Source organism: Thunnus maccoyii, chromosome 1 (genome assembly GCF_910596095.1).
Source record: "Thunnus maccoyii chromosome 1, fThuMac1.1, whole genome shotgun sequence".
NCBI lineage: Eukaryota > Metazoa > Chordata > Actinopteri > Scombriformes > Scombridae > Thunnus > Thunnus maccoyii.
The window spans coordinates 9,270,866-9,290,875 of record NC_056533.1 but is presented as its reverse complement, the minus strand read 5'-3'; the positions used below and the strand labels follow the sequence as shown (position 1 = coordinate 9,290,875).

The 20,010-nt window shown below is 40.0% G+C and overlaps 1 protein-coding gene across 1 annotated transcript in view; it reads right to left on the bottom strand.

Moving 5' to 3' along the window:
* ntrk3b (neurotrophic tyrosine kinase, receptor, type 3b) overlaps window positions 1-20,010 on the bottom strand; it is a 179,209-nt gene that overhangs the window by 14,946 nt on the left and 144,253 nt on the right. Inside the window, exons 13-15 of the mRNA XM_042407707.1 lie at window positions 15,845-15,975; window positions 9,474-9,646; window positions 7,637-7,880 (exon numbers count right to left, since the gene is read on the bottom strand). Coding sequence (XP_042263641.1) covers window positions 7,637-7,880; window positions 9,474-9,646; window positions 15,845-15,975 — 548 coding nt within the window. The remainder of the gene's footprint in view (window positions 1-7,636; window positions 7,881-9,473; window positions 9,647-15,844; window positions 15,976-20,010) is intronic.

The following is a 20,010-nucleotide window of genomic DNA, read 5'->3' as shown; positions in this document are numbered from 1 at the left end:
CATGCTGGTGGGTGGTGAAAGTTTCTGAAGGTTTTCAAAATACACACACACACTACACAATTGCTATCATGCAATTTTACATTCACATTTTTAGCACCTAGCTCTCCAGACTGACTTGTGTAATACAATGTGTATAGGTAGCTCCTCAGCAATAGTTTTATACTTTGGGAAATATTGTATGCTTATTTGCTTTCTTTCTGAGCTTCTTTCTGCTTAGCTTAGCATAAAGACTGGAAGGAAGGGGAATTAGCTATACTGGCTCTGTCTAAAGTTAAAAAAAATCTGCCTAAAGTTAAAACACAGTCAGGTGCCTATATGAACACTGAAAGAGGTTTTCCTTGCTGTAATCATTCATCCTGTTCATACTGGCTATCAAAAGATCCCCTTCAAATGTCCTTTCAATGTAAATGATAGGGGACAAAATCCACAGTGTGTCCACAGTGTGTGTCATTTTATGCAAAAATGCATTTGAAAGTTCATCTGAAGCTTATATGAGGCTTCAGCAGTCTGAGTTAGTCATATCAAGTGGATAACTACCACATTTGCAGTCTTTTTAGCATAAAACGTTTCCCTAGACAGTGTTTCCCTATTGAGCTACAATGAAAGTAAAAAAAAGAGGGCCTTTGGTACTAAAAAGACTGTTAACTGTAATTGTTGAAAGACATCTTCTTGATTTGACTCATTTGGATGGCTGAAGCTTCGTGTTAGCTTCAGATAAATCTTTAAATAAATTTATAGATATAGTCTTTATTGTCCCAAAGGAAATATGTTTTCACAGCCTGTACATATTCCACACAGAAATATACAGCTAGCCACACTGCAAACACACCAATATACATAAACACATAACATTCATTCCCCCACCTGTATCGCAGCACATATACATGTATCTGCACACACACCCACAGATGATTCTGGATCTGTACACTGTGTCAGCAAGGCAGTTTGTTCAGTGCTGCTATGGCAGGAGGGCCAAAACTCTTCTCCATTTTGTAGTCCTGTATCTATGGCCTGACGGCAGTAGTGTGAGGTGTGGATTGAGGGGTTGATCAGTGTCATTCGCTTGAGGTGTGATGGCTCTGTCATTCATGTCTGAGAGATAGGGTTTAGGGGAGTGGATGATTTTGTAGGCAGCATTGGTGATCCTGGTAAGTTTGTTTTTATTGGAGATGGCTAACATGGTAAAGAAACAGGGGGAACAGTACAACAGGATGGGTTGGATTATGCTTTTGTAAAGCCACAACAGGAGGTGGCACCAACAGAAAGTGCTCTGAGTTTGCGAATGACGTGGAGTCCCTGCTGGGATAATTTATGGATATCAGTGATGTGTTGATCAAAGCTGAGATTATTGTCTAAAGTGAGTCCAAGATATTTGAAGTTCTTGATCTGCACTACTGTCTTGCTGTGGGTGGAGGTGGGGTTCAGTCCAGTGTGGGGCTTGTTTGATGTGGTAATGAGCAGTTTTTTTTTGTTTTGTCCATGTTCAGTCGGAGGTATTTGTCAGTGCACCATTGTGTGAAATGAGAAATGGATTGTTGATAGGCTGTGATGGAGTTATTGTCATTGAGTAGTCCCAGTATGGCAGTGTAATCAGACTATTTGTAGTATGTGGTGATGGGTGAAGGGCTGATGCAGTAGTTTGTGTAGAGGGTGTAAAGGAAGGGACTGAGGACACAGCCCTGAGGGGTTCAGGTGATGATGGCTGATAATGTTACTCTGCCTATTCTTACAGCCTGTGGTCTATTGCTGAGGAAGTTGTGGACCCGGTGGATGAGGAGTGGAGGGATGTCAATGTGGTGGAGTTTCTTTATCATCTGGTGGCATTGAATTGTGTTGAATGTGGAGCTGAAGTTGATAAAGAGGATTGAAGCAAAGTTGCCAGGTGATTCTAGATGTTGGAGGAGGGAGTGAGCCCTGTAGGCAAACTGATATGGGTCCAGCTGTTGTCTGATGGCTGGTAGGATGGAGCACATGATCAGTTTTTCTAGGCTGGTCATGGCTATTGGGGTGACTGGTCAGTAGTGGTTAGGTTTAGAGGGGTGGGGTTTCTGGTACTGGTATAATGGTGGATGTTTTCCAGAGGGTGGATATTGATACTGTCCTGTAGGATTCCCAGATGATGGAGTAGATGGAATGTCATCAGGCCCTGGTGCCTTGCCAGGTTTGCACCTGCCCAGCTGCTGTCAGACATCCTCCATATGAAGAACAGACTTGAAAAATTGTGAGCCCGTCCTTTAAAGACAGCAGAAACTGCTTTTTTATGGTCAATCTAATGCCACAAATTTCCCCTGAGGTCAACAGTAGCATAACCTTTATTTCTTAAGATTTATGACTCCATAAGAGAATAATCATGTAAGACAGCAGTGCTGGGAGAGAGAGAAAAAAAGTCATGGCCCAAGGGGAGAGGCAAAACAGACTTTTTTATTCCTTCATGCAGCAGTAATAAATATGGCCTGTGTACTCATTAGCACAAAGCTGCATACAGTTTTGAGGAGCTTGTGCTTGATAAATAATGCAGCAGAGGAGCATCTGTTTGATCCTTGAAACAGTAGAAACCTGGGGACCATTTTTCTTCAAAGCAAAGCAGCGCAGGTAAGCAGAGGCTTCTTGGCACAAAGAACACTAAGTCCTTGAAACTGAGTCATTAGATTATAACACTGTTACACTGTTTGATAGTCATTAGTCAGTGATTCAAAAATGCAGATTCTGGCTTTAAAACGTTTGTATTTTCTACCCAAATGTTAAAGTTAACTATATAACTATACTAAGACTGTAATTATTGTTGACTTCTTTTACTCAACTGAGGTTAACTGGACACGTATGCTTTTTCTCAACACCATCCTGCTTTACATTCAGACAGTGTTACACTCATAGAAATGAAGAACAAAACTCTGCCATTGCTAAATGAAAACACTGAGGCTGAAACCAAGCCTCTGGAGAAAAGTCTGAGGAATTTTTAATATTCTCTAGCAAAAAAGTAGAGAATATAAGCCTCTTCATCTTATCCTCTGAGAAGAACCTATGTCACTGTTCATAATTTGGCTGTATTGAGTTGTTTTGAAGCCATTTCTCTCCTTATCTAGAACCAGCATCTAAAATTGCAGAGTACCTGTAGCTTTCTAGAACTCTAACGCAAATTGCTGCAATTAATTACTGCAACAAACCGGGGAGCAGCTTTTTTGGATTCTGATTTGACATAACCAATGAATATTGTACAATTGCATGCATAAGAAAAATGACAAAGGGAAATTAGCTGTCAAGAGACATCAAATTCACTGCAATGCATATTGTACTAGTAACTCCATTCTGTGTTAAAGGGGATATGCAATCCAAAGAAACCTGTCACTATACTGTGAGAAAATAATATATCTAATAATGATATTTGACAAGAGCTGCAGGTCATCTGAGACCCTGCACGAGCTTCTCCATCTGTCCTCTAGATGCTCTCCCTGATACATTTCTGGTAAAAACCTATATTCCACTCAGTCTTACTTTTTGCACCTTTTATTCATAAGCACTTTCAGAGCACTCACTGTCATTTATACCTACCTAAACATGCATAATTCAGTGCCTCACTCTCTGAACTTAGGAAAACGTTACCTGATATATCGTAAGGCAGTGGTATAAAACATCTACATAGCAGGCACCTGTGCTGCTGTCGGCCTGCGCAGGTTCTGCTGTTGTCTCTTTTGAAAGAAGACAAAAGCATATTCAGTGTTGGAAGAGCAGAGGGGTATGACAGATGGGTGTGATTTAGGACAATATTCATCTCTCTCTTGAAGTTGTTCCCTCCTGCTGCAAATGTCTTGGGAGTCCCAGAGGGCAACAAGCGTCAATACGACTAGTCAGCGATGGGAGGATTGTGTTCTTGGCAGGGCGCTGCTATTTATAATCACTCAACACAGGGAAAGTGTCCAATACTGTTAGGAGCTCCTTATCTCTGGCTCTGTCAATATTCCTCTGTGTAGGCGGGCAGTGATGCTATCACAACGCACCAAACAGCAGTGTGCAGCTTCACACAAGGCATGCCACACACACACACACACACACACACACACACACACACACACACACACACACACACACACACACACACACACACACCCTGAATTCAAACTGACACAGGTCTTTTTTCTTACAACCCATTTGTCTGGTTTCTGCCTAATCCAACACAGTGATTTGCAAGAATATTCTCCCTTCCTTCCTGCAGTGTGTGTGTTTTTACTCAGTAAATTATTCAATAAATTATTCAACTGTCTAAAATTTCCTCAATAAATTCACCCAAGTTTGATAGGGGGAACCAAATTTGACTGAAAAAGTTCCCTTACATCTGGCCTACCTCTAGCTAATACACTGCAGCAACAGCTATTTATTTTTTTCTTCATGTGTATTTAGTAACCTGAAATCACAGTACTTGTTTTTGATTGTTGGGTACACACACACACACACACACACACACACACACACACTTTATTTACTTACCACAATAACATGTGGTAAGTAAATTAAGCCATTTTAAGTGATTTTTTGACACATTTTTACTATGTATATTTCTGCATTTTCCCCTTCTTCCAGTTCAGATGGGTCAATTCCTCTTTTCACTTTTTACTGCTAACTCCTGTGTTACCATGTGAGTGGAGTCACCACTCGCTTTCTGTCAGTGAGGAGCATAATTTGCTCCAAGGTTCTCCTTATCACCTCAAGGTCCAGTACCCGCTGCACAGACACTCTGACCAACCAGAAAAAGTCTCTAGTGTTGTGTCAAGGACAAGATCACTCACTGGCTTCCCACTTATGAATATTGCCTGTGTGGGGCTCTGCACTCAGGGATTGGGCACCTGTGTTGGCATGTGAGTACTTCCAACCACTTTCACCACCTTGACACTTAGTTATTAATATACTGTATCTGACTCTTTTCTTCACAGACACTCACATACAAGAACAATCAACTGAACCATTTAATCTTCCAGCAGAGCAGTATGTGCCTGCTAAATCAGCTGTGACTTGGTCTTTAGAGACAATTAGATGAACTGTTCTTTAAGCCAAAACAAGGAAGCACACTCAGTTTTATCCATTACTTGTCCAGAGAAACCCACCTGTGCTCTCTCTGCACCACAGACAAAGTGGGAGCTGCTCAGTACACCCACAGTTATACCAGCTCAAAATTTTTTCCAGTTTCGACAAGTTTTACTGGCATGACTTATATTAATATATATGATATACTTCTTTAGAAAGTGATATATAATGGAAAATATGTCAATTAATTAGACACACATGTAGAGAGAGAGAGCAAAGACAAAATATCTAAAAGGTTGCTGCTAGGGCACAGGTCGCGGTCTGATCAACCTCGGTTGGTGTATGATGTTTGAAAGACCCAAAACACCTGATGATCCCTGGTAACATCACTGATGATGTGCCCTAGCATTGCATCAAGAAGATGTATCTGTAAGAAGAAAATTCAGTCTTGCAGGGATTTATGGCATAACCAGAAAAAAACTATCTGGAAAGTGTAAAGATGAGCAAAACACGGAAAAGCAGGTTTGTGTGATTGCAGAGAGGTTTATATGGGTGTGCCTTCACCAAAAAAAAGTGACAAAATTATACACAATATAAGCGCGCCTGCTCTGAGCAGGTGAGTGGTAGACGGCATGAGACACACTCATTCTTGGCACCAAGATTGCGGTGCGCTGCTGGATTGGCATCGCCACACCCTCTACTGTGCCACTCCTCCCATTGTGGCGTACAGCAAGTCACCAAGATACCAACCTGGTGCAGTCAAGGACATGACCTCAGTGCACTGCAGGAAAATTGCAGTTCGCAGGTGCGCCAGTGCACTTCACGCCCTGTGCCAGCACAAGAATAGGGCCCTAAGAGTTTCCATGTTTAACAGATTCTGAAAGGGCTGTTGTAAACTGCATTTGGAGACAGTAGAGTGGGAAGGAACAGAAGAATGACATCGTCTGCAAAGAAGCAACATTTCACCTCCATAAATGTCAAAATACTATGAGAAGCAGGGATCATACTGGCACTGTATTACTATGACAGTAATTGTCCCTCTATTATGGATCTAAAAAATCCATGCATGCATACTGTTAACAGGTAAACTACATACAAGATGCATAAGATCTGCCATGGTTACGAGGCTGTACTGTAAACTGGCCAGCATGAAGCTGACAGTGTCTAAACATTCAATTATTCTCCTCCACAAAGAGCTTATGATGAGTATCCACAACTGTAAGTGAAGTATTTATATATCGTTGATGCCTAACCCATAATAAGCTTTTAATTTTACATTCCAGAAGTGTGGCTAGAAAATGAACCTACCATTACACTTTGTCACAGAGCACATAGAAGTTCTTTGATATTCTGTAATTTCAATCGTTTTCCATGTGCAACACGCATATTTAATTGAAGCTTTGACACTGATTTTGGACTAAGACAATACTGAAATTTATATTGTTATGTTTATGTTGTTTTAGTTTTGTGTTATGTTTGGTCTTAATAGCCTCAGCCACAATTGCTTTGCTGTGATCAGTAATTTTTACACAGAATTATGCATGACTGTTTTTAATAAAGTCTGTCTAGTGATTTTCTGTTCCCACTGAAATTTGTTTACCACTGCCAACTTGACACTTTTATGTCCACTGAGAGCCACAACAGTTAGTAAAATTGCTTATACTGACACACACTCAACCACATCCCAAAATGGCATTAAACAACACGTTCACACACACACACACACACACAGAATCCTGCTGTAATTCTTTAACAACTTAAACTAAATATTCAGATTTTAATAACTACACAGATGGTGTGTATGGAGGAACCATGTATCAAACACTAAAGACATCTCGCTAAAATTTCCTTACAAATTATTTTATGTGTGCAGGGCTGCTCACCCAGCAGGCAAGTACTTCATAACTGCTGGCGCTGCCCCCAGCAAAATCCGAACTGGCCCTGCTGTCACACTGAGCAAACGGAATCAGGCGCACCTAAAGTCATTTCACAAGTCCAGGCTGTTTAACAGAGCCAGATATGTAACAGCCATCTCTCCATAATATCCACTTATTTGTTCAGCAAAATGCAAAATTCTTCAGCCCAGCACTTGCCGCTTGGTTTGCGGCATTCAGAGTTGCTAATCATGTTAAACAGTAGAGAGGACATGAATCGGAAGCTATATAAACAAGCCTCTAAGCATCGGGCTGGAGGCTCAGCAGGCTCATCTCCTACCATACTGCTAAACCTCTCCATCCTTGAATGTATCTGGGCTGGTGTGGGGGCCTGGGGCTGCACTGTGGAGGGAGAGCTGTTATTGCTCCTTTGAAAAAAAAAAGCGAAAAAAAAACGTGGAAACAAAAACATATAAACCGAAAAATGTCACTAGAGAGAGCAGCAGTCTTCAACCCTTAAAAATACCTTTCTTAGTTAGCAGCCCAGAAGGATTTATTCGAGGTTGATTTGGTCCCTATTACAAACCGAATGAAAAAAATTGTGAACACCTACAACTAAAATATACTTTTTGTGATAAGACTTTGCTTTGTCAGGTCTGTTCCAGGTTGAATCCACAAATGGTTATGCTATCTGTTCCTAGTATTAAAACCTACAAGAAGCAGCATGATTACGGCCAGCGCCTTACCCTGTAGTAGTCACTGCTGTAGATGTCCCTGGACATGCCGAAGTCTCCAATCTTGACCAGAAGGCCGTTGCCCACCAAGCAATTGCGGGTTGCCAGATCTCTGTGGACAAAGTGCTGGGAGGCCAGGTAGACCATGCCCGAGGCAATCTGGGTGGCGATGTGCAGCATCTGGGAAAGGCCCAGCTCTCCGTTGGACTGCAGCGGCTGGCCGTCTACCAGGATCATGGCGTCTGGGCCGTGGGCTCTGGATTACAAAGAATAATGTAAACATGACTGATCTGATGAAGTGACATTGATAACAGAGGCCACTAATATGGATGAGGAACTTTTAATGCCTTTTCAGCGTGGCAGACTGTAACCTGACTTCCCCTTTAACAAATAACCCAAAGCTCCTTACAGTACTAATAAACCCTCATCCAGACACTGAGGGTAATCAGCATAATAAAGAGAGGCTGTTTGAAATATTAATAAATTAACTATAACCTGCAAGCACTCATGCAGCTTTAATTGCAACAATAAATTGTTACAGCAAGTATCTGCACTGTTATTAATTCTGTCACTTTGTGGTTTTAGATCAGGTTTTGCTACATTTTCATGTATTCCAGCCTGTCAGGAATTATCACTAAGGCTCAGGAATTTCATCAAGGTACTGTAATTTGTACATTTAACAGAACAATTTGACTACAAGTTGAGAGCTTTTTCCCCGCTTCGTATTTCTAGGTGACGATGAAGAACTCATTCCCTGTGAGAAGTTCCTGCTGTTCTCATCACCTTCTCGTCACTGTGATTACAGACCGGGCACCATGCAGGGAGAACTGGCTACAGCTCTTTTGCTCTCTCTCTCTTGCTCTCTCAGGCTGTCTGTCTTCTTCCATCTCTCAATTTTAGTTCAATTTAATGTTCTTTGCTTTAAGTGTGCGCACAGCTCCACTGCAGTAGGATTAGCAGTACTCTTCCTTGGTGTGTCTCTTTTTGTGTCTTTGCTTCTTTTTTACTTCATAGACATCTAGTAGTGGCTGAATGAATGCAGGCTACCCTCCATTTATCTGAAGGTTGATCTGGGCCTGCACATTAGATCCCCTATTCATTCCTATTGATTCCCTGCACATCTCATCTGTTAAATGTGACCAACAGGACCAACAGACCAAAAATCAGCCACGTCTTGCACCTTGCATGAAAGAATTTCATCATTCGCGACACTGCCTTTCATTTCAGGAATGATTTCCCAACAGAAAGTCTTCACGCACTCTTAAATCCACACACATGCACGCACTCACACTCAGTCGTAACATGTCATCTTTTCAACTAGCGCTCAAACTTCAAAAATAAGATAGAACACACACACTGCTGCTGTCAACGCATTTGAAATAGCACACTTCTATCCCAGACTGCTCCTGTGCACACTGACATCAACTCCAGTAAAGATTCCCATTACGAAAGCACTCTCCGTACAGGTATTGTGTCACTTTTGTTGAGGCTTATCAGAGGTCACTTCCCTCGGTACAGTCTGACATTATGGAACAAAAACACTAAAGCACTCACATTTGCTAACCTGCAAAACTGTGTAGTTGGATGGATATTGTATCAGCAGCAGGAATTTGACACACTGTGAAAAAAAGAATTTCCTTGGACTCTCTCTAGATGTCTTACTTAAGTTTAAAATGCAATAAGTCAATTGAAACTTCCATATAAAAGTCCAAACAGTACCCAGAGTGAAAACACTCCTAGTAGCACATGTTGCTACTGCCTGTTCATAGTATAAATTTCTAATTTGCTCAACCAGGACTAATCTGGTACATTAAGGTTAAATTGACTTAACCCTCAGGGAAAAACTGACCTGAGGAATTTGTTGAGGTCTCCATGCTTCATGTATTCGAACACCATGATGAGAGGGTCTCCGTCTACACACACTCCGTAGAATTTAACGATGTGGTCGTGCTGCAGGTTGGTCAGCAGCTCAGCCTCCCTCTGGAAGTCCTTTCTGGCTGACAGGTTAGGATCTTTCAGTGTCTGAAAGGGAAAGTCAGACACACGTGTAAGGCTGAATTCACACCAAATCAGGCATTGCAGTGAAAACACCAGTCCTTCCATCTCTTCGTATGGGGGGTAGTACATTTAGGCTGACAGGTGAACCAGAATCAACTTTTGGAGAAACGCAACCTGATGTCACGCTGCGGTAGCCAATCATAGCCGGTGATCAGGCTGATCAGAGCTGTACAAATAAATAAAGGAGGACGCTAGGAAGGACATTACTTGGAAGAGGGCAGGAAATTGTCCTAGTTTGATAACGTTAAAAGTAAAGTTAGGTGCTTTGCTGACGGCTTCCCGAAAAAGATGAAAGAAAAAGAGAAAGAGAGAGAGTGAGAGGAAGAGAGAGAGAGAGAGAGAGAGCTGTGGTCGAGCAAGCTAGAGACTGAATGAACAGAATGAGCGGTGGTAGTGAGAAAGCCGATGAATGGGAGAAATTTCACATTATTTTCTGATTGTTTCAAGGCGGTTACAAATAAAAATGCCCACACTCCCACATACCTCTGCACAACCCTGCAGAGGTGCCTGTTTTGGTCTGAATACGGCCTAGAGTATGGTTGGGGCAGTCTTAATGAGCTGATAATGCCTGCGCCTGTCCAAAGGCTCTGAAAATGCAGCCTTCTTTTGTCTGACTTTGGAGGAATCAGCCAGTGTATCCTTTGAAGCTCTAAGTATCTTACAATCCATTGTGACAGTCAGTTGTTTGATGGTAAATCCGGTGATTCTGTTATTTATGGAAGCCAGGCATTAACTCCTGTTTTTGTTGTCAGGGACTAACAGATAAATAGAAGTAATGTTATTATATTAAGACTTGTACATTCATTGCTAGCTGTTCATTTGTAGAAACAAAACAAGTTCACCACTTTGGTGGACATTTGTTTTACTTTACAAGTTGACAAGGACCTTTTTAACGCAACATTAGTTTTGGCCTCTGTGAGGCTAAAGATCAAAACTTTGCCTCCTACCCTGGTTGGTTCAGGCTGGACTTCCAGTCCATCCAAAAACACATCTTTGTGAGTCGAACCCTTCATAATGTCTGGCTCCTGAATTGTGCTGCATTGCCTGACATCTTTTTTCATTTACCACTTTCCCTCTTATGCTAACTTACGCCCCATGCTCCTTTTCTTTCTCCTGCATAATCTAATTAGTGCCAGCCACCCTCCCCCACTTGGTTTGAATCAAATTTGTACGCATAACAAGTTTTGTCATGATTGGAGGATCCAGACACTATCCTTTGGACCCCTTTCATGCCCAAATGTCTGCCCCCTTTTGTCCCTGCTGTTGATTATCTTGTTTGCCCGCCTTCACTTCCATCCCCACCACCACCAGCACCAAGACTCCATGGAAATAGTGAAGATAATGAATCAGTAAATCAGTTACTGTTCAGTTAATGGGTTCTCCTGATAGTCGGCAGTAAACACAACACTGAGTCTCCACCAAATTCTGTTGTATTTCTGTGAAACTGTAAACTAGTCTGCCCTGACTGAACTGCATGTTCTCTATTATTTAGTGTACACAGTAGGCGGATATGCATTACATACTTGTATATCCACCTCATAATCTTGTACATAGTTTTAAGGCCAGTAATCCCTACTGGGAGTGTGCCAGTGCAGCTGGCTGCAGCTTTGCAACAACTGTACACAAAACAAATTGATCTGATTGGTAATAGGATCAAGCGGGGAATAACTTGAACCCCTTTGAAGAGGAGTACATGTGAAATATCAAATATTGATGGGAAAAATCAAGTAACAGTAATGACATGCCTTATTGTTGCATCTATTGGAGGAGGAAACAAGACTCTTGACACTTCATCAGCAACAGGGAAATACAGCAGGTTGCTTCTCCTGGGGCCTCTACTACGAAGCAAGTTCAACATTACCAGGTTATCCTTTCGTTAGCTGGCTAAGGCTTAAAACACATGTTATGTTATGTTACAATTATTATATATGACTTAAGTATAGAGTGAGTATTTTTTGCTATTTAGTTTCTGCTACCGAAGCAAGGAGTGGAAAAGTAGTTAATGACTGATGAGGTCTGTCTGACCCAAATGTTACATTTATAATCATGGGAGCCAATTAACAGCGGTTGGATTATTTTTCTAATAAATGACAATCTTTTGTTTTTATTTCCAATTATCATCAGACAGTTGTCTCATGTAATTCTGAGCTGCGGTGATGGAATCAGAGTGTAAAATCATGGACACTGTCAGCTGTCAATCCAGGAATAAAACAAACTTTGCAAACTTTAAAATGCAGTTAAATCATCATGATGTGTTTAGTGTCGTTAACGATCTCTCCATTTGTTAGAAGATCTGTTTTAAAACCAGAGTGGAAATAGAAAGTCTGGAACAATAAAATGTTTCTAATGACCTATAAAAATATATTGTATATTGCTCCTTTTTACAGTACTTGTCATTTTATTCTAAACTCAGGACTTTTGTCCATTTCGGAATCCTGTAAGAATGATGACTCTTTTTTTCCAGTGATCTGATTGGTCAGTGGTTGGGGTGTTTACAGGTTTTGATCCTCTGAAGTTAACCTGCTCCAAGTGTGGCATCACTACCATGGCGAAGTACCCCGGTAAAAAGTGACCACTGTAGTAACCCTGAAAACCCAGCATTAAACCTGAAGTTACCTTGCTAACCCCAAATCCTGCTTCATAGTACAGGCTTCAGATCTCCTTGGCCTTGAGTCCTGCTTTCCCAGCCTGCTGCTGACGTTACTACAGATGGAAAGACCTTGGGATGGAAATACATTTCACTCATTTGTTCTCTTCTTGCAGTGAAGTGCTGGAGGTAGTTGAGATGTATGGCAGAGTAAGTAAAATGGCCATAAAATTCTATTACCAAATCAAACCACACTCTTAAGGAAATGTTTCTTGTCTGGGCATCCCTCCAAAACAATACCTTCAAGTGCTCGACTACAATAAACTGAGGGAAAGCAATGAATTTTCTCTTTGTTGACCTTTAAGTGTATTCAGAGAGCCTCTTCCTTCTTTATCACAGACAGGGACATGTTAAAATGAAAATGCACATTGCATTGTGTTTTAAAAATAAAGAGCTCACTGTAGAGGAGGAAACATTCTTTTTTGTTAATCCAGTAATATTAAGAAAAGAAAATGACAGCCAAACACCAGATCCAAGGTCACTAATATGCGGACCGCAGTCACTGTTATGTCCGCAAGTATAACCGATAAATTAATGAGAATTATTAAATATTGACAGAGAATTTCTATTTTAACCAGTGCAGCTTTTCTAGCCTTTACGGCACTGGTTTACTGGCCCAGGAAACTCACAGACCAATTGAATGTGTTCTAAATCATCTCATGTGATGCTATTCAGCCAATCAAATCTGTGCATTCTGATAAGCACACAGGGGAGAGACGAGATGAGAGACTGTCAGTCAGACATATAAATGAGTCACAGGAAAGTAATTTCACGTGATGTGCTCTAAAAAGAGGACAGTAGACAGCAAAAACAGAGCTTTTAATCAAGAATGGATGAAGCGTCACCATGAGACAAAGCCAAATCTTTTGTGCAAACATACCCACTCTAATCCGAACTGAGGGTACAGAAAATAAACAATTTAAGGGCCCAATATGATCGATCCACCAGATTCCTATAACACATTTCAGACTTAAAATCCTGGCAGGACAAGCTAGAGCTCACTTCTCTCACTGAACAAGAGAAATCGGGGGAGTGGGATATAAGAGGTAAAGAAAGAGAAAATGGTGTAAAAGGTGTAAAAGCTGCTCAGTGGTTAAGCTGTGATGAGATTGTTTTTTTATAAAATTGGTTGAGACTGTTAAGATGTGAAATGGAGTTAAAAAAAAGAAGAAGAAAAAGGGAAACTCAAGCTACACGTTTTATTTCACTTTTCAAAAAGCACTTTATTTTACGATGCGCATTTTTCAAAAGCTCTCTGTTTGTCATGATTCTGTCCCAGTCTGGCTTGATGTCCCTACACCAGTCCACCAGAGGCACTCAGACTTTTTCCCTGTTTGTTGAACTGGACTGAGTGGCAGTAGGCCTTTAGAGTTGAAATTGAAGTTTTCACACTAGTTGTTTTCTTAAGTAAGTTAAATGTGACTGAGGACTGTTGCTTGCTACACACTGACCCTTGTAAAAACAAAAGAGCAAAAGTTGTCTTTCAGTCCTATTTTTGTTGTTACATGCAACCTTAATACACGGCCACTCCACTTGACAGACTTATTGTTTCATGTTTACATCAATAGTAATGTATGTTTGAGTTCTTTAACTCTGCTCAATGTGACATATAAGTTATATTCATGTGTATATGGGTTTTGGTTTTCTGTTTGCCCTGTGTTTTTTTTCCCCGGCCTGCTCTTTCCTCCACACCTGCCCTGCATCAGTCTTGTTAGCCCTGCCCTGCTCCCTGTCTCCCAGCCTGCCCTTGTGTCCTTCTTGTTTTATTGGTTCAGTTTGTATTTAAGTCCTGGTTTTCAGTTCAGCCCTTTTGAATCCTTTGTTTCATTTTGTACTGCTCTGTTTGTTCTGCTGTGCCCAGTTTTCCTGTCCTGTTCAGCTTTGCTTGAATTATCATGAATAAAGAGTTATTCTTCAGCTCCTGCTGCTCCTGTGTCCTGCATTTGGTCCATCTCCTGCTACTGCCTGACACTGTCATGTTTTTTATTTTTAAATGCAGCCCTTATTTTACTTGAAACAAAAAAAGAACATTTATTTATTATTAGTGTATTACTTATTACTTATAATCCCTCCAGTTCAATGTGAAAACTGACAATAAATATAGTTGAAATATAATTGAATTGTACTTTATCTGATTTGAGAGTCAGTTGTTGGCTACATACAGACATTTATACAACTACTACGCTACTTCAATATATATGGCACTGAATCATAGCATAAGTTAGACATTATGATGTTCTGGACCTTTACTTGAAGAAAGTTTCTCTAACTGGACCTCTTTGAATTTTAATTGAATACCTCTGTACTAGATCATCTTCATCTTCATCTGTATCTCTTTCACTAACTTCTGCTGTCAAGGTCAAGGTGGTTTTCTGACTGCAATTTTATCCAGGGTAGGATTGCTGAGTCTGCAACCTTTTATTCAGTATTATCCTGCTTCACATTCATACACTTCCTCATATTCACTGTGGGAGCTGCCAGGCACAACATAATGTTGAACACCATGAAGGCTTTGAGAGCCATCACACTGGGGAAATGGTTCTAAATGCTTCAGGCCCCTTAAAAGAGTACTGCGCTGATTCAGCATTGCGCTCCTGTAACATTGTTGAACTCACAATGGATGATGGACAAGAAAGCATAAAAATCAATCAGAAACAGAGATATTGTCCTTTTTTAAAGCCTTTACCACAATGCAACTCAATGCCTAATGCAAAGTTTAGTCAGTGATATGGGTGTGTTATGCTAGTTGCAGCTAATGTAGCCTCAAGCTGCTGAGATGAGGAGCAGCTCTGGTAACCCCACTTATTTCTAACTCCACAAACCCAGATGTTTTTCATTATGAGGCTCATAGTCTTCAGCCTGAACCGTTGCTGCCTCAAGTGAAGTCACTTGAATTATCTGATTTTGCACAGCTTTCTCTGAAGCCACAAAAGGCTTTAGAGAACTTTTTAAACAGACTTTGATATGTAAAATTGGTGGAATCCCCATTTATAACAAAGCATCAAGTTCACTGGGGTATTAGCTTTGGTTGTTACATCTGCGAAGCCACAACTCCTTTTGACCGTAACTGCTGGTCCCTTAGCTCATATGGGACCAAGTTTTGGATAGACAGAGAGGTTGGGTCACCAAGAGCCAGATTGGAGAGCCTTCACCCACCAAACTAGTGAATGTCAATTTTGCTCATTGCTATCACTGACAAATATAACATGGCAGTGATTCAACTTATCATGAACAGTGAGAGTGATTTCCCAAGTTCCACCAGTGACCCTTTTATCATGTTTTCCCCGTACTATAGTTCAAAGGAATAGTTTGACATTTTGGGAAATACACTAATCTGCTGTCTTGTTAGAGTTAAATGAGAAGACTGATACCACTCTTTGTACGGAGAGTGGTATCAATCTTCTCATTTTACTCTTGGCAAGAAAGCAAATAAGTGTACCCAAAAATTATACCTTGAGCTGTACCTTTTAACGCTGTTTTAACACACACACATATACACACACACAGTGACGTACCTTGACAGCCACCAGCATCTTGTCCTTGGTGGGGCTAAGGTTGTAACACTCTGCCAGGAAGACTTTACCAAACGCTCCTTCACCCAACTCCCTTTTCAGGATGATGTCTCTCCGCTTTATATGCTGGACAACTACAACACAGACAGGCAGGGAGAGAAAAGAGAGAGAGATAGTGATGAGTAATTTTTTAAAACCTTTCAGCAGATATTATGCTTTAGTACATGATGTAAAACAGAAAAACATGCTATGTGTGTGTGGCAGATTAGAATTTAAAATTTTCAGAAACATAATGTCATTCCTTTCAGGGTTATGCAACTATAACTTTTAACTATAATTTACATTATTTAGAAAAACATGGAAGAATGACTTAGTTGTCGAAACTGTGGTCCTGAGACTGAGTGTATTCATACAAAAAAAAGGTGTGAATTTTGTTGTACTGTATATAATTGATACTCGGTACAGACGTAAAATCGAGAACTGTGTACCAGTTTCTTCATCCCTCTCCCCTCACTATTTCCCCTGTTTAAGGGCACAACATTTGCAGAAAAATATGTTTAGAAGGATTTTTTTTAATCTCCAAATGAATATTTTGTCATAATCTCAAAAACATGGGAACAAACACAAAAAAAGAAAATTTAGGCAAAAAGGGGAGGGACAGAGAGAGAGAGAGAGAGAGAGAGAGAGAGAGAGAGAGAGAGAGAGAGAGAGAGAGAGAGAGAATATCAAACAGGGGAAGACTGACTGAGACAGAATACAATCACAGAGACAGATATACAGTGTATTTTCAGCTGTACATGCTGCACTGTGGGTGAAGCTACTTTGTAGTATTTTAAAGTCTAGGCAAGGTTTCTAAAGATATACTACCAAATATGCCATGCTGCATTATGCAGGAGTGTGTAAAAAATGATGCACAAGACATCTGAAATTCTCTGTTTAATGTAAAGGTGAATAAGTTAAAAAAAAAAAAAAAACAAAAAAAAAAACATTTTGAATATTTGAATATTTCTCTCAATATAAGTGTAATAGAGCTTTAGTGGTGTTCTGAATAAAGCAGTTACAGAATATGTGATGTTGTCACACTGTGTAAAAACACGTTTTATCTAACTTTGAAGCTACTCAAGAGAGAATACTGGGAACATTAGGGTTCAAGTGCTTTCAAATCTCCAAAGCACAAATAGACCGTGAGATGACACTGGACCTGCTGAGCTGTAAATCTCTTATCTGGATTTCTTGGTTTTACTGTTGGCATTGAAACAACACAGGGGGACATTTTATAATGAGAACAGAATTGTTAAATGCCCTCCTGTGTAAAAGCATGGTGAGAGGAGAAAAATAAAGCCATCCCTGTCTCCTTTGATACTCTTTTCCCCCTACCTAATAACTCATTCTAACAGGATTATTTGGAGATTATCTACTGTTGGGATGTTGTGACCTTTGACCCTTTTTCTTCCTTTTTTTGATTGCTTGCAATGTTTGTGTGAATGAGGTTTAAGGTTATATTGACACTGATTAGTCAAGTAAAACTGTCTTACAAGTTGACTAAACTCATGAGATTAAGAGGCAGAGTAGTCGAGAGAGACTGGCACAAGAGAAGAGTGAGAGTTGAGCTGTAGGAGTTGTTGACTTCTTACTGCAACATGCCAACTTATAGGTTTACCATAAAAACTGTACTGATTCAATAAGTGTGCACACATTTCTATACAGTATTTATACATATTTTCCAGCAAACAGAGGACAGGGAGAGATGGAAATGGATGATCTGCTGAGGTGACCCCTATCAGGAGCAGCCGAAAGAAGAAGAATACATAGTTTCCAACAACACATTTATATAATATGAGAGGCACTCCATGACTGCTCTCTGCTTTGACATATGAATAAGATGAAGCAAGCTTAATAACAATTTTATTGGTGAGGAGTCGAAACAATGTTATTAAATATTAAAATAAATCATAAATTAGAAATATCATTATAGTGGAACCTTGGAAATTTAATGTAATTCTAAAAGCTGCAATCAGTGTCCAATGTTTGTTGAACCATAACTCCTTATAAAGTACATAAAGTGAAATGGCAACAATGTAAAGAAGGCACACATGTATTAATGCCTCTCGACAGATTATTCAGTGTAATCTCACCAATATCTGTATGAATTTCACTAAAAAGTTTTACTGTACCAGAGTCCATGCCATAGACAGTACATGAATGAGGCACCATGAGATAATAAAATGAATTATTAAATCTCATGTAAAATTAAGCTAAAGTCACATTTGACAGTAGCATCACAAATGCAATGCTCAGTGTTCTTTCCTTTATCTCAGGAAAAAAGTGGTGTACTTTATATCAGCAAGTATTGGCTGAACTGTCCTTGGACAATTTTGCACTTTTATTTGCTGAAGTTTTTCCACAGTTTCACGGGGCTCTTGACTATAAGCTATGATGCTGCTGAGACATTGTTCTCACAGCAGAGTTCCCTATACATTCTCGTTAGCCAAGTCTAAAACGTCCTTGATTAACAAGTAAACTTCCTGAATCTTTATCCTTTGTCCTCCATCTGTGCATTCTTTGTGTTGTTTTTTTTTGTGGTTATATGTATCATAAAAAATATGTCATTGAGGACTTAAGAACAAACAAGACTATATATTCTGAGAGAACACTGACAAGGTAGAGCTCATCAGCTGTTGCATCTGTTGTCAATACAAGCTCATCAGCATACCAAAAAAAAGAGAATTCTGCATGGTTAAAGGTGCCCCCAAATGTTTTATAGTTAACAAACAAATTTATGTTTAAACTCAGTGTTTCTCACCAAAAACAACCTTGAGGCCTTACAGATAAATAGAAATCCTTCCTCAGAAAACATTTGTAAAGCCAGTTTTATGGAAATATTTGAAATTATGCATTGTTTACATGTTTCTTTGCTAGCAACCTTCTTCTTCGCTGACTTTCTTGGTGTATCACTACGTTTCTTGGCTTGCTGTCATATCATACTGTGTCACCACATTATACTGCTCACGTACTTGTGCATCCTTGCACCAATGAACAATACAAACCTAATCGCTTGTAAACACTGCTCTATAGCACTTCTAGTGGTTCAAAACTCCACAGGGTAACTTTAGCCTATAACCGTTTTTACAATTACATTACATGCTATGTGAAATTTGTGATTGGTTCCCATGGTTTTTCACCCTTCTAAGTCACAATTCATTTCATTGAACATTCTCCTTTGTGCTGCCTACCAAGTAATTTGCTGCTTCTCATAGAAAATGAATGGGAGTAAGAGGCTCCACCCGACTCACCGTGTTCGTCATGGCTTCACCCAAAAGTAGTTCACCAAATGATGTAATCTCTGAAAATGTTTCCTGATTCATAGACACAGACGACAAGTTCGGTCTGACCATCCCTCTGGGTTTTTTGTCATTTCCACAAAATTACCAGACCATCTGGTCATGAACATGTTGTGAAGGTGATTCATAAAAAATGTCACCTGCTCCTCTGGTGTTTCCATCAGACACTATCTAAACCGCTATTTCTGAAATCAGTGTTAAATATGAAGAAATGTCCCAGTTTCAAAGTAGATCAGAAGTGTCTGTAAGGGTTGGCAGCCAGTTTGCCGGGTGAGAGCCCCACCAGTGACACAAACACATTTCTGCTGTCAGAGTCTCATCCTCTAAAATTCTGCTTTCCAAGAGTTGAGAAAAACATCCATAAGTCGATACACATACATCTGAATTCAAAATGTGTTTTGACTGGATTTTGTAGGGCAAATGTCTCTGACACTCAGCTGAAAACTGTATAAAAATTCTCAACCCTGAAGAGTTTCCGGGCTTACTTAACATCTATTCCCCACTGAATCCTACTTCTCTACTATTGTACTTTCTTTGAGAAATATGAAGAAAATATGAAGAATCTCTTTCTTTATCTCTTACTTTGTACACCTCCATCATTCATGATTATTCAAGGATCAGTGTTGGCCTTACTACCGCTTGCTTGTCATGCTGACAATCCAGCTATTGAAGCTTATTCTATTGCAGCACCCGTCATTAAGCTTCCCTGCATGAGGTAGTTGGTGAAATGCCAAAAATATAAAAAAATTGAGGGTTGTCATCTGTCAGCAGTTGGGGGCTCCATAAGTGTTTTAAACACATACTGCTGGAGCGTAATATATTTATTTT